This window comes from Panthera leo, chromosome C1 (assembly GCF_018350215.1).
Source record: "Panthera leo isolate Ple1 chromosome C1, P.leo_Ple1_pat1.1, whole genome shotgun sequence".
In the NCBI taxonomy this organism is placed as follows: Eukaryota; Metazoa; Chordata; class Mammalia; order Carnivora; family Felidae; genus Panthera; species Panthera leo.
In genome coordinates this window covers 148,513,547-148,528,385 of record NC_056686.1, presented here as the reverse complement: position 1 = coordinate 148,528,385, position 14,839 = coordinate 148,513,547, and the positions used below count along the sequence as shown (strand labels likewise).

The following is a 14,839-nucleotide window of genomic DNA, read 5'->3' as shown; positions in this document are numbered from 1 at the left end:
GTGAGAATTTTGATCAGGGCAACTTACTGACCCTATATCTCAAGCTTGACATAATACAATATCATACTGTCTAAGCTAAAGTATTTTTAAAGCAAAATATTGACATAAACAAACTGGGTTTTGAATAACACCAAGTAAGAGGTTAGAAACCTTTAACTGGAACAGGGAGCCATGGATAAGTAATAAGCAATGAGGTTATAGATATTTATGGGAATCAGTTGATGGAAAATGGAATAACATGTGACATAAGAGCTTCTAAATACAGAATAGATTATACTAAAAAGCAAAACTAAATGCCAGAGGTAATTAAGGAATTTTTTTGTTTCTGATCACACTTGCTGAGTTTCCTTTCAATTAAAATTAATACATGCTCATTATGTAAGATTTGGGGAATATAAAAAATAACACTGAAAAAAATAAAAATCATCTCAAATCCTAGCTCTGTAAACATAGTTATTAGCATTGAATGCTGAACACAGCATTTAATGTGAATCCTTTCTACTTTCTCTCATTCCCATGCATATAGCTTATTTTCCAAAGGATGTACAAGAATCAATGTGTAATTTTTTTCTGACCACAGAAGTAATGTATATTTAATTTAGAAAACAGAAGAGCACAAAGAAACCCCACAAATCACCATAATCCTTTTGTTCATAGGGACCGTATTTTATTTGTACTCTTAAGCCAGCAGCTAATACATGCCATATTAAGGCAGACCGTGTTGTCTGCTTAATATGTGCTCCATTAATAAAGAGATCATTTGCCCATGTTATACTTAAAAAGGTAACATATTCTAAATCCAATTCTGTAACCATGGGTTGAAGGGAAGGAAGGAGGCAAACCCATTTATATCAGAAAATGATTCTAAAGCTTACTCCTCGAACGCCTTACCTTTTTATTGCAGAAATTGACCTTTCTCAGATGTCCATTGCTCATATTGTGTGTTGCATGCCAAGGAGTTAAGTCAGATTACTGCTATACTTCTCACAATCTAAGTTCCACATCTCTATTTGTATTTCAGTGAAAAGGATTCATGGTGCACCAAGTCATTAAGGCTCTAAGATCTTTGTAACTCTTAATGGCAGCCCACCAGGGAAAGCCATTGTAGAGCAAAAATAGTTTTAGGATTAAAGGGGAAAGCCTTGTTTGCAATGCTGTTGCTGCTGTGTGTGCTACCTCCTGTGATGTGGCATGAATGGATTTAGATATAAATCTAAGGCTTTGCAGACTAAGCGCCCTCATCAAATAGTATTTATTGTGGTTTATAGCTGAGATACTGTTTTCCTTAGAAACCAGATGCAGCAGGAAATTTGATTGAGTAAGAATTTTAACACAGATACACATATTAACCTTTTGTGCAATGTCTTCTTAACCTAATACCCTAAAACCATATACTTAGTGCTTGTAGTAGAAGAAATTTATAAAGAGAGAGAGAAATTTTCCATTTGATTTAATTCTCCAGATATGATCCATTTTTTTCCCTCAAATTTTCTTTTTTTATTTAATTTTTTTAAATGTGTGTTTATTTTTGAGAGAGAGACAGAGTATGAGCAGGGGAGGGGCAAAAGAGAGAGGGAGACACAGACCAAACCAGGCTCCAGGCTCCGAGCTGTCAGTACAGAGCCTGAAGTAGGGCTCGAACTCACGAACTGTAAGATCATGACCTGAGCCAAAGTCGGATGCTCAACTGCTCAACTGACTGAGCCACCCAGATGCCCCTCCCTCAAGTTTTTGAAATCCGCATTGAGGTGTACAATAATTAATGTGATTTCCAATTTGTTCTCCTTATCTGCCTATGGATAAACCAGGTCAAACCAGGAATAAGTTACAATTGAGGAAATATGTTCCACCTCTTACCACACATGGAAAAAAAAACAAGTAGCTACTATTTTCTATATTTATAACACACTAATGAATCTCTTGAAGTGGTAGCTGAAAACTATAAATGTCTGGGTTGAAATGAAATTCAGTCTCAGAAAGTAGTGAATATTAAAATTTTTGGACAATGGGGCAAATTGTGTTTTCTAGGAAACTGTTTTCTGAGATGCTACTGAGGAAGCAAAAAGGAGCTTGAAAGGAAAGGTTTCTAAGTGGGAAAAGTTGGGGCTGAGAGAGGACTGGGTGGAAAGGTTAGAGATAAGATGTCTAAAGAGGATTTCTATGGGAGCTGACTATAGAGTAAATGCAGGTGCCAAGTGATCTTTGACCATCTTCCTGGTTGTACTGTTGATTGTGAAAAGAAGAATATCTAAGGCTTACTTGAGGGAAACACAAAATTTTGCACAAATCCCCAGCCTCAAATATATTATGTGCAAAAATTTGAAAGAAATAAAGTCACGTCTTTAAGTAAATAACAAGGAAGCAAACTTGACCTTCTCTTTTTGTTACCTGTCTGACTTTAATTATATTGTATATGGCAATTATCTAGTCTCTGTGTTTTAGAAATTCAACATTTGGTAGGGGTGGCTCAGTCGGTTAAGCACCCGACTCTTGATTTCAGCTTAGGAGTTCAGGTTATGATCTCACAGTTCATGGGATTGATACCCCCACCCCCACCCACTGTCGGGCTCTGTGAGCACAGAGCCTGCTTGAGATTTTCTCTCTTCCTCTCTCTGCCCCTCCCTTGCTCTCTCTCTCTCTCTCTCTTTCTCTCCCAAAATAAAGAAATAAACTTAAAAAAAAGAAATTATACTGTTGGGATGTATGATAAATTTGGAAGCCTGTTAGAAAGCTCTGAATAGTTGAAGACACAACTACAAATTCTTCTTATAGCTGCTAAATTCAAATAGGACTTAATTGTCTCCACTGGATTATCCTAAGTCTACAAATGTCTGTATGAAAGAAAACAGTATAACAATAAAGACTAAGGGGATTGTCCTCACATTCCACTGCAATAAGTTTAAAAGCTTAAGGCTGAAAAGACAAAAAGTATTTCTTTATATTAAAATATGAGGGACTCCCATCAGACGAGAGTCCAGGGCCAGATGGCTTTCCAGGGGATTTCTACCAAACATTTAAAGAGGAGTTAACACCTATTCTTTTGAGGCTGTTCAAAAAAATAGAGACTGAAGGAAAACTTCCAAACTCATTCTGTGAGGCCAGCATTACCTTAATTCTAAAACCAAAGACTGTACTAAAAAGGAGAACTACAGACCAATTTCCCTGATGAACATGGATGCAGAAATCCTCAACAAGATACTAGCCAACTGGATCCAACAATACATTAAAAGAATTATTCACCACAATCAAGTGGGATTTATTCCTGGGATGCAGGGCTGGTTCAATATCCACAAATCAATCAATGTGATACATCACATTTATAAAAGAAATGATAAGAACCACATGATCTTCTCAATAGATGCAGAGAAAGCATCTGACAAACTACAGCATCCTTTCTTGATAAAAACCCTCAAGAAAGTAGGGATAGAAGGATCATACTGCAAGATCATAAAAGAAATATGATCTTGAATATATGAAAGACCCACTACTAATAACATCCTCAATGGGGAAAAACTAAGAGCTTCCCTGCTAAGGTCAGGAACAACACAAGGATGTTCACTCTCACTACTGTTATTCAACATAGTGTTGGAAGTCCTAGCCTCAGCAATCAGATAACACAAAGAAACAAAGGCATCCAAATCAGCAAGGAGGAAGTCAAACTTCCACTCTTCGCAGATAACATGATACTTTATGTGGAAAACCCAAAAGATTCTACTAAAAACTGCTAGAACTGATCCATGAATTCAGCATAGTCACAGGATATAAAATCAATGCACAGAAATTGGTTGCATTTCTATACAACAATAATGAAACAGCAGAAAGAGAAATCAAGGAATCGATCCCATTAACAATGGCACCAAACACCATAAAATGCCCAGAAATAAACCTAACCAAAGAGGCGAAAAATCTATGCACTGAAAACTATAGAAACCTTATGAAAGAAATTGAAGAGGACACACAAAAAAAGGAAAAATATTGCATGCTCCTGGATTGGAAGAACAAATATTGTTAAAATGTCGATACTACCCAAAGTAATCTACATATTCAATGCAATCCCTGTCAAAATAACACCAGTATTCTTCACAGAGCTAGAACAAACAATCCCAAAATTTGTATGGAACCAGAAAAGACCCTGAATAGCCAAAGCAATTCTGAAAAAGAAAAGGAAAGCTGGAGGCATCACAATTCCAGACTTGAAGCTATATTACAAAGCTGTAATCATCAAGAGAATATAGTACTGGCACAAAAACAGACACATAGATCAATGGAACAGAATAGAGAACCCAGAAATGGACCCACAAACGTATGACCAACTAATCTTAGACAAAGCAGGAAAGAATATCCAATGGAATAAAGACAGTCTCGTAAGCAAATGGTGTTGGGAAAACTGGACAGCAACATGCAGAAGAATGAACCTGAACCACTTTCTTACACCATACACAAAAATAAACTCAAAATGGATGAAAGACCTAAATGTAAGACAGGAAGTCATCAAAATCCTAGAGGAGAAAACAGGAAACAACCTCTTTGACCTCGGCCACAGCAACTTCTAACTTGACATGTCTCCGGAGGCAAAGGAAATAAAAGCAAAAATGAACTATTGGGACCTCATCAAGGTAAACTATTGGGACCTCATCATAGTGAAGGAAACAATCAGCAAAACTAAAAGGCAAACAATGGAATGGGAGAAGGTGTTTGCAAATGACATATCAGATAAAGGGCTAGTATCCAAAATCTATGAAGAACGTATCAAACTCAACACCCAAAAAACAATCCAGTGAAGAATGGGCAAAAGACATAAATAGACAATTTTCCAAAGAAAATATCCAGATGGCTAACAGACACATGAAAAGATGCTCAACATCACTCGTCATCAGGGGAATACAAATCAAAACCACAATGAAATACCACCTCACACTTGTCAGAATGGCTAAAATTAACAACCCAGGCAACAACAGATGTTGGTGAGGATGTGGAGAAAGAGGATCTCTTTTGCACTGCTGGTGGGAATTCAAACTGGTGCAGCCAGTCTGGAAAACAGTATGGAGGTTCATCAAAATATTAAAAATAGAGCTACCCTATGACCCAGCAATTACACTACTAGGTATTTATCCAAAGGATACAAAAATGCTGATTAGAAGGGGCACATGCACCCCAATGTTTATAGTAGCACTATTAATAATAGCCAAAGTATGGAAAGAGCCGGAATGTCCATCAACTGATGAATAAAGAAGATGTGGTCTATATATACAATGGAATACTACTGTACAATCAAAAAGAATGAAATCTTGCCATTTGCAACAATGTAGATGGAACTAGAATATATTACGCTAAGCGAAATAAGTCAAACAATGACATGTATCATATGATTTCACTCATATGTGGAATTTAAGATACAAAACAGATGAACATAAGGGAAGGGAAACAAAACCAATATAAAAACAGGGAGGGAAACAAAACACAAGAGACTCTTAAATGTAGAGAACAAACTGAGGATTGCTGGAGGGGTGTTGGGGGGGAGTATGGGCTAAATGGGTGATGGGCATTAAGGAGGGCACTTGTTGGGATGAGCACTGGGTGTTATATGTAAGTGATGAATCACTAAATTCTATTCCTGGTATCATTATTACACTGTATGTTAACTAACCTGGATTTAAATTTAAAAAAATAAAAAGTATGAGGGAATATTGAATAGAGGAAAGAGGTAAAGAAAAGCAATTAGTTTATTAAAAAGTGAGAAATTACTTATAAAATAGTTTGCTCTACACTAGGTGTTGTATGGAAACCAATTTGACAATAAATTTCATATTAAAAAAATAAAAATAAAATAGTTTGCTCTAGACTTGATTCACTAGCAAATTCTTTGAATTGCAGACTTCTACTTTTTAGCTATACATTCCATATGTTCCATACATTCTATTGAGCTTGGGAGTAAGAATTAATTTTAGATTTGGATCCTATCTCTTCTCTAATATGTGTTATATTTATATGTATCTAACATTTATATGTATTATTATGCACATATAACATACACTCATATGTACTGATCATATATACTACATGCAATTAGAAGGTTAAATTATAAGGAAAGTAACCAACATCACCAAAAAAATTATATGTTTAGGTAATAGTCTATTTATTAAGGCCTAAAAAGTGTAACATACTTTAGATAATATTTTCAAGTGGGGTGAGAGGTGAAGAAAATGTTCTTATGGTTCTATCACTTCTATTTATATTGCCAATATCTTCCTAGCCAGAGAATAAGTTTAATTGAGGAAAAGGATATTTACAATGTATGTCCCTGCTTCTATGTATTATTGTATATATCCTTCCTTGGAATGTCTTTCCTTTCTCTTCTCAGTCAGTTGTAATATTCATATGTGCTAAACACTCAGATTATGACTCAAAAGAAATGTTAGCCATCCTTTGAAGACTATCTTTTGTTCTACTGACCTCACAAAATGTATTGTGACTTGCTGCAGTCCACAGTGACCCTCTTTTTCTGAACTTTCGTAATGCTTAAAATTTATACAAATTTTACGTCACTTGGTATCTTTCTAAATGGCCATTATTTTCTTTGTTCATGTATATATCATCCTCCTGACTAGTTTCTATGCCATTTGAGGATAGATACTAGGTCTTGTACTTCTCTGTGTCACCATGGCACCTAGCTCAATGCCTTGTACATAGAAGTATAATAGTAATGAGTATTAAATATAACCATTTAAATGACTTTAATTATATTGCTCTGGTATATTCATGGGTATAACCCATGAAGTTTGGCACTTAGAAGATACTTATACTTGATCTTTAAAAAAAGCACGGGGTACCTGGCTAGCTCAGTTGGTAGAGCATGCAACTCTTGATCTCAGGGTTGTAACTTTGAGACCCACATTGGGTGTTGAGATTACTTAAAAATAAAATCTTTGAAAAAAAGGGGCACCTGGGTGGCTCAGTCAGTTAAGCATCCAACTTCGGCTCAGGTCATGATATCACAACTCATGAGTTTGAGTCCTATGTCAGGCTCAATGCTGACAGCTTAGAACCTGGAGCCTGCTTCAGATTCTGTGTCTCCCTATTTCTCTGCCCTTCCCCTGCTCATGCTCTCTCTTTCTCTCTCTCTGTCTCTGTCTCTCTCCTCTCTCAAATATAAAGAAACCTTTTTTTATTCTTTGAAAAAAAAAGATATTTATACTTGTTTACTCTAAACTTAATGGGCAGTGGGAATAAAAATTTTTTTTAATTTAAATTTAGCCAAATGATTTATACTACATTAAAAAAAAAGATATCTAAATGTGTTATAAACATTTTAAGCAAATGCTATTGCTATCTTTGACTGTATCTGAAAACATTATCTAATATTGAAGCTCTCCAGTAAAAGTTTTAGATTATCATGCATTTTTTTTCCTCTGAAGTTCAAAATGGAAAGTTTTTACCTTTCATATGAAGAACATAACTTAAAATTTAGTTTTAAGAAGTATGGTACTTTTCCCATATTTAGGGTTCGGTTTCATTTCAAAAGATGTCTTTATAGAGCTTAAAATGGTGCTTTTCAGTTAGTGACAAGACAAACTTCTATGTCTTAAGCATTTTACTTATTTTTTTTATTTTTATTTTTTTTTTAAATTTTTTTTTTTCAACGTTTTTTATTTATTTTTGGGACAGAGAGAGACACAGCATGAGCGGGGGAGGGGCAGAGAGAGAGGGAGACACAGAATCGGAAACAGGCTCCAGGCTCCGAGCCATCAGCCCAGAGCCTGACGCGGGGCTCGAACTCACGGACTCATGGACCGCAAGATCGTGACCTGGCTGAAGTCGGACGCTTAACCGACTGCGCCACCCAGGCACCCCAGTATTCACATGTCTAAAATACTTAAGACATAGGGGCACCTGGGTGGCGCAGTCGGTTGAGCGTCCGACTTCGGCTCAGGTCACGATCTCGCGGTCCGTGAGTTCGAGCCCCGCGTCAGGCTCTGTGCTGACGGCTGGGAGCCTGGAGCCTGCTTCGGATTCTATGTTTCCCTCTCTCTCTGCCCCTCCCCCGCTCATGCTGTGTCTCTCTCTGTCTGAAAAATAAATAAACGTAAAAAAAAAAAAAAATTTAAACATGTGAATACTAAATATTTTTGCCAAATCTGTGCTCACATTGTTTTTTAATACTTTCTTTTTACATAGTGACCAGCGTTGGCTGTGGATAGGTTTGAATAAAAGGAGCCCAGATTTACAAGGATCCTGGGAGTGGAGTGATCATACACCAGTAAGTTTAAACTTTCTCGTTTGGGTTAATATAAAGGGATTATTTGTTTCAATATCAAGTGAATTGATGAATAATACACCCATAGACCATACAAGTGTTAAAGTTATGAAGAAGTATCTTTATTGAAATGGAAATCCGTTCACATATAAGAAGCGAGGGGAAAAGTTACTAATCTCATTTTTATTTTAAAAAATAACCACATAAAGGCACCTGGGTGGCTCAGTCAGTTAAGCACCCTGGCTCTTGATTTAGGATCAGGTCATGATCTCATGGTTCGTGAGAGCCAGCCCCTCTTGAAGGCTCCACACTAACAGCTCAGAGTCTGCTTGGGATTCTCTCTCCCCACCGCTCACTCTGCCCTTCCCCCACTCATACTTTTTTCTCTCTCTCTCAAAATAAATAAACTTAAAAAAATTAGAATTAAAATTAAAAAATAATTTAGTTTCTCTATAGTCCAAAAAATATGGATATATAGATATAGCGGTCATCTTTGGATAGTAAAGTTTTTTCTTTTTCTTTGTGCTGCTTTTTATGTCCTTTATTCACAATGAGAAGCTTCTATTTTTATTAGAGTTACATAAGAGTTATGTAAAAGAGTTTTACTAGAGTTATGTAAAAAAGAATATGTCTTTATTGGGGGAAATAATTTGTTTGGGGAAACCTTAAAGAGACCTTAAATACTATTTCAAATGTTTATATTATCTTAAAGAGAAGTTTTAGGTAACATTTATAGGAGCAAATTATTCTCAAATGTATTGAATATTGACTCCACATTACCATTGTGTCAATTCATTGTATATTCTTTCCAAACATAAAATCCCTTGACTTTCATTTTTAAATGGGTACATGTCTGAAATTAGTTAACTGAATAACTAGCATTTCAACAGATGCCAAAAAAAAGGTCTTTTGTAAACTCCTGATTCTCTGTGATCCCAGATGCAAACTTAATACACCGCTAACCTCCACTTCTGTAACTATAGCTTCCTTCGTTGGGAAACTGATGACAGTACGATATTTTCTAAGTCATCTGATGATTTAACATCCTGATATTAAAAAAAAGAGAGAGATGAAAAGTTTTCCTTCCATGGCATGTGAATGTGTTTGAGTTATTAAAGCTTCCTAAATTACATCTAAATTGCAAATATATATACATCAGTCTTAAGTTCTCAAGCCTCTCTTGTTCTTTAAGGTGTCTACTATCATCATGGAAAATGAGTTTCAGCAGGATTATGATATCAGAGACTGTGCTGCTGTCAAGGTCGGTACAATGCTGGAAAATCTGCATATTTAAAAAATAAATTTGACATTGTGTTCAGTCAGGCAACAGATCCACAGAGTGCCTTTTGTGTGTGGAGCATGATATTGGGTGCAGTGGAAGGTAAGAACCAAGCTACCTAACTTACACTTCATTTGAGAAGATAAAATTCATATTCAGGCAAGATGGCTTTTATTACTGTAATAGGCTCCAAGTGAATGAGCTGAGGAGCACTAATGAAACTCAGAAGAAGTGATTCCTATGGCCTATTTCCAGAAGGAGGTGGGACTTGAACTGTGCTGTTGCACAGGTAGGATAGGGTAAGCCTTTCCAATGGGGGATGACATGAGGAGGTGGCATAAAATCACAAGAGAGTTGAAGGGAGAGGCTAAGGCAGTGAGAACAGAATACAGATCAAGAAGGTTTCTTTGGTGCCGTGGTTGAAAACAAAGTTGAGGGGGGTGGTGCCTGGGTGGCTCAGTCGGTTGAGCCTCTGACTCTTGATTTTGGCTCAGGTCATGATCTCACAGTTTGTGAGATCAAGCCCCACAATGGGCTCTTCATTGACAGTGTGGAGCCTGCTTGGGATTCTCTCTCTCCTTCTCTCTCTGCCCTCTCCCTGTACTCGAGCCCACTCACCCTCTCTCTATCTTTCTCTCAAAATAAATAAACCAAAAAAAAAAAAAAAAAAAGAAAAAAAAGTTGGGAAATTAGATTGATGGTAAGCAACAGCATTATTAAGGATTTTTGACAAGAAACCAAGGAGGGCGAAGAAGATTCATATCAAGTCAGATTTCAAGATGCAGCAGATAGGATCAGAAGGCAATAAAAGACCAGTTAGGTATCTTCCTTTGCAACATTCGTTCACTTATTGATTCCACTAATGACAGTCCAAGCATTGGACTAGATGATTGACAGTGGTGATAGTGATGATGGTGGCAGCAGCTAATACTTGTGGACTCATGAGCCAGGCACAGTGCTAGGCATGTCACACTTATTATTTCATTTAATGCTTACATGACCTTGTGAGGTAGGTACTATTACCATATTCACCTTATGAGTTCTGAGAAATTTGAGTTCTGAGTGAGTATACATGATTATAGAACTGAAATTTAACCCCCCGTGTCTGGGTCCACCCTGCTATATGACTAGGCATTTATAGTAACAGTCAGAAAGGATACTGGCTTATGGAGAAAATACTACATTTTAGTTTAGATATTTTGAATTCAAGCTAGTGGTAAGAAATATTCTATAGTAAGTTGAAGTTAAGAGACTGGAGTTGAAGGAAAAATGTATATTAAAAAAGTATAAAGGGCCAAAAGTGGATTTAGGGGAATCATCAACGCATAGAATGTAAGATGAGGAAGTAGGAGACCTATAAATGATATCTTTGCTATGCACGCCCAAGAAAGAGATTCAAGAAGGTGATTGCCCAGAAGTGCTGCAGGAAGGTTGAGAAAAGAACTGAAAAGTTTATTGGAAAACACTAGTTTCTAAGCACCTGTTCTAGTAATAAACTATATAGTATCATGCCATTTTTATAGAATTCTATTTAACACATGAGAAGATGACAACTTCAAAGAAGCTTATAAAGTTTCCAGAACACTGATGCAATAAACTATGTTCTATGTAAGTAGAATCCCTATGTGCGAAGAGAGTCAAAAATCTACCAAAGAACTAAATAAAAGAGACACTGATGCTACCTGTGTCAGGAACAAGACCAGCCAGGGCAGTGTTCTGGAAGGAGAATCTCACCTAACCTGCCACAGTACCCACCAGAATCTTGGTCATAAGAGAGAGCAGTCCAAAGAATGGTGGCGGTTCCTCCCAGGTCATGCCCTCTCCTTTCCTTTCTTCTCTGCTTGCTGGCTGGGGTTTGTAGAGAGCGATCTTGGATCACATAGAAGAAGCTCACATCCTGGCAGTGCAGAGCAACACTACAGCAGGAACCTAGGCCCTTGATATCAGCCTCTAATGTCACATTTCACAGATCTGCTTTCATCACAGTCTGCTATTTGGAAGCCACGGAAATAAGCATCTTTTTCTAGCTTGACCTTTCTCAAATTTAAAGGTGCAACCTACAATTTCGTATCAACAAGAACAGAAAAAAAAAGCAATAATTTATATTTTGGACATAAACATGACCTTATCATAAACATGACCTTATTTCCTTTATCAGCCCCTTTGAAGGTTCTTGATTAGGCTGTTAACCGTTTAAACACTGTGTTCATTCATTAAACAAATAACTTAGGTGCTAGAGCTAAAATAGATTAAACGCTATAGGGCCTAAAGTTTAGTGTTTTATAAACCTGCATTGACTTCAGAATTGTCTGCAATTCTCTTCCTCCTTTAGGTCATTCACAGGCCAGGGAGAAGAAGCTGGTATTTCTATGATGACAGAGAATTTATTTACTTACGACCTTTTGCTTGTGATACAAAACTTGAATGGGTATGCCAGATTCCAAAAGGTAAGTGGTAGTTATTCCTTTTCACAGTCTTCTCATGTGAACATTGTGAATGCTGAGCCTAAAGTGCCTAAGAGAGCATTTTAGTCTATAATCATAATTTTAAAAAGCCTATAAAGGCACAGTTAATACATTAAGCTGCATCCTGCTAGACTCCTACCCTGAGTACAAGGCTGGCTTATTGAGATTAGATGGTACCTTCCTCTTTTATCATGAAAGAATGTGTATAGAAAATAAAATTTAAGTTGAATTTAGAGAGATTAGATTTGGAAATGAAAGATTAATTCAACTAAAAGAAGATACATAGTGGAGGGAATCATTTCAATTTTTATTTTGATGCAAAATGAAGATAAACTTGGGAAGAACGAGGCAAGAATCAAGAAATCAAAATTTGGCAGGTCTCTGTAACATGTGGAAGCAATCTGCACTGAACTCCCATAGTGCTAATAGTTTATGGAATTCAAGTTCAAATCTAGGAGACCAGTTAGCTTGATAGTAGAGGCTTTGGTGACAAAAAGGAGAGAAAGGGGAATAAAGAGATACCTTTTTATTTAGCTTGTTACTAGGAAAATGTTAAAGAATATTAAGGAAAGTGTTAAGAAGATTTTTAACACTCAAATTGTTTTTCAATAATTTTAAAATAATTTTAAGTAGTTTTATTGGATATATTAAATTAAGTAGTGGTAAATTCACAGAAAGCTCTAAAGGAAATTTCTGAACTGAATGTAAATCATTGGAACTAAAGGTAGATCCTCTACTAAGCTCTCAAAGAACCCAGAGTGTCCCTTCATACAACTATCTATTAGAACATTGTTCTTTTTCCCTAAGAAGGCCACCATATTGCCTTTAAAAGAGCTTCAGACATGATATCCAGTACAGTAACTGGAGAGTCTCTTTCACAAAAGCAACTGGCAGGCCATTAATAAAAGAGGGAACTGTGTGTGTGTTGACAGGGTTTTTCCAGTAGAGAAATTATACCTGAGGTATTCCTGATTATTTGATTAAACCTGCAAAGGAACAAAAGGAAGCCAATCCGGATACCCTTTAAACAAGCAGAGAAGTAACTAACATATATGACTAATTTGGATAACTCTCTGGTTTGAAGCAGGAGTGGTGATCTTCCCATTAATCTTTAGTATTTGCTAACATGCCACAGACAGTGTCATTGCTCCCTCCAAACTGTGTCCTCACTGGTATCTACTACCCCACCCCTGTGCCTCCTATCTGAGCAGTGGGGCAAACCCAAGAGTTCACACCAGCATAACTAGAGAAATTACAAACGAGTAAGTACAGGAAATATTATGAAGAGCATGTAGTTGTCTTTTTGTCTTTTTTATATATTTTTTTATTTTAAATAAAAAAGAAGGGAATTAACAAGCTTAGCAAACATAAATCAATTAACTAACTAAATAAATCTTCTAAATAACAGTACCCCTGCTCTCCTCATGTAGAAATAAATTTAAAAACTAAAGAACTTCCTTAGTCTATTCACAATTGTCTGAAGAAATTAGTGATTGTTTGATCCAGAAGTTTAAATGTTAGGGAAACTTCCCTTTGATAACCCCTAAATTCTAAGTTATAATGTGTCATATTCACCTAGCTGTATGTTTTCTCAGTTAGTAGAGCAACTAAAGTCTGCTCAACTGGATATTTCTGTATCAATCTGTATTTTTCTGGTTTTGTTAAAGCAGTTTATAAACCTCAGTAACCTAAATCATCATACCTTTGCTCTAGTTCCTGCCTTTTTTTTTCCATAAAGAAGTTATCCTGCCTATTTTTTTTTAATTAATTTATTTTTTTATTTTGAGAGAGAAAGTGTGGGTTGGGGAGGGGCAGAGACAGAGAGGGAGAGAGAGAATCCCAAGCAGGCTCTTCACTGTCAGCATGGAGCCCGATGTGGGGCTCAAACTCACAAACCATGAAACCATGACCTGAGCCAAAGTCAGATGCTTAACTGACTGAGCCACCCAGGTGCCCCTGTCCTTTTTTAAATGTTTATTTATTTATTTTGAGCGAGAGAGTGAGTGAGCACACACGCACAAGCCAGAGACGGGCAGAGAGAGAAGGGGAGAGAGAGAATCCCACGCAGGCTCCACCCTGTCAGTGCAGAGCCCCATGCAGGGCTCAAATGCAGGAACTTCAAGATCATGACCTGAACCAAGATCAAGAGCTTGCACTTAACTAACTAAGCCACCTGGGTGCCCTTTGCTCCTGCCTTTTTTAAAAAGGTAAAAGATTTATAAGATCTGAAGAGAAACCAGAGTATTTGCCTTTTTTATTACCTGATCCAATTGTTTCTAATTAGTCCCCCTTCTCTAAAAGGGATACTTTGACAACCTAGAAATTTTAAATAGCCATAGCCGCTATAGATATACATAATTTTAAAATATTCTTTTCTTTAAATGAACAAATAGTATCAAAAATAAGACTCATAAAAATGTCTTTAGTAAAATCATCTATAATGCCACTACCCAAACACAACAAGTAGTATATTATACTTCTTTTTTTTTTTTTTTTTCAACGTTTTTATTTATTTTTGGGACAGAGAGAGACAGAGCATGAACGGGGGAGGGGCAGAGAGAGAGGGAGACACAGAATCAGAAACAGGCTCCAGGCTCCGAGCCATCAGCCCAGAGCCTGACGCGGGGCTCGAACTCACGGACCGCGAGATCGTGACCTGGCTGAAGTCGGACGCTTAACCGACTGCGCCACCCAGGCACCCCTATACTTCTTGATAACTTGCACATACATACGTAATCTTGTGAAGAAAAAAAATTTGCATTCTGCTTTTCTCACTAATTTAAAGAAATTTCAAGGTTAGACATAGCTTCCCCCAAGACACAAATGAACAGAACTTTTTGA

The 14,839-nt window shown here is 36.8% G+C and overlaps 1 protein-coding gene across 4 annotated transcripts in view; it reads left to right on the top strand.

Annotated features, from left to right (window-relative positions):
• Positions 1 to 14,839, top strand: part of LOC122226167 (lymphocyte antigen 75) — a 133,379-nt gene that overhangs the window by 43,308 nt on the left and 75,232 nt on the right. For all 4 annotated transcript variants that reach the window (XM_042948929.1, XM_042948928.1, XM_042948925.1 and 1 more), the window contains exons 14-16: positions 8,176 to 8,257; positions 9,447 to 9,515; positions 11,866 to 11,980. In XM_042948929.1, coding sequence (XP_042804863.1) covers positions 8,176 to 8,257; positions 9,447 to 9,515; positions 11,866 to 11,980 — 266 coding nt within the window. The remainder of the gene's footprint in view (positions 1 to 8,175; positions 8,258 to 9,446; positions 9,516 to 11,865; positions 11,981 to 14,839) is intronic.